Raw genomic sequence first — 377 nt, forward strand, 5'->3', positions numbered from 1 at the left:
CGTGTGTATGTTTGTGAGCAAGAGTGGGAGTGGGAGCCTGTGCACATGACTGTATTTGTGTGAGAAAGTATGTACTTCTCAACCTCACTCACTCCTTTTGGTAAAAGCTTGTACACATATAAACAGTCGAATAATATCAATGACAAAAATGAAAAGAATACCTACCTCTTCTAACAGCTCGAGGGCTATTGTTCCCTGCCCTGCCATCACGTCATAGTTATCTGAAGAGCTGATGATTGTCTTGCCCGTCTCGTTTGCTATTTTTGCAGACATTTTCTTCCTGGGTTTGAAAAAGGACAGGATTATCAATATAAGCTTGTGAACATTTGTATACTGCTTTGAGAAAGACACGCTATAAAGCAATGTACAAATCAATA

General features: G+C 39.5%; 1 protein-coding gene across 1 annotated transcript in view; it reads right to left on the reverse strand.

Annotated features, from left to right (window-relative positions):
- LOC119591367 (probable serine racemase) overlaps positions 1-377 on the reverse strand; it is a gene marked incomplete in the record, with an annotated part of 15,061 nt that overhangs the window by 7,584 nt on the left and 7,100 nt on the right. Inside the window, 1 exon segment of the mRNA XM_037940107.1 lies at positions 166-280. Within this exon segment, the coding sequence (XP_037796035.1) occupies positions 166-280 (115 nt within the window).

Source organism: Penaeus monodon, chromosome 28 (genome assembly GCF_015228065.2).
Source record: "Penaeus monodon isolate SGIC_2016 chromosome 28, NSTDA_Pmon_1, whole genome shotgun sequence".
Classification (NCBI taxonomy): domain Eukaryota; kingdom Metazoa; phylum Arthropoda; class Malacostraca; order Decapoda; family Penaeidae; genus Penaeus; species Penaeus monodon.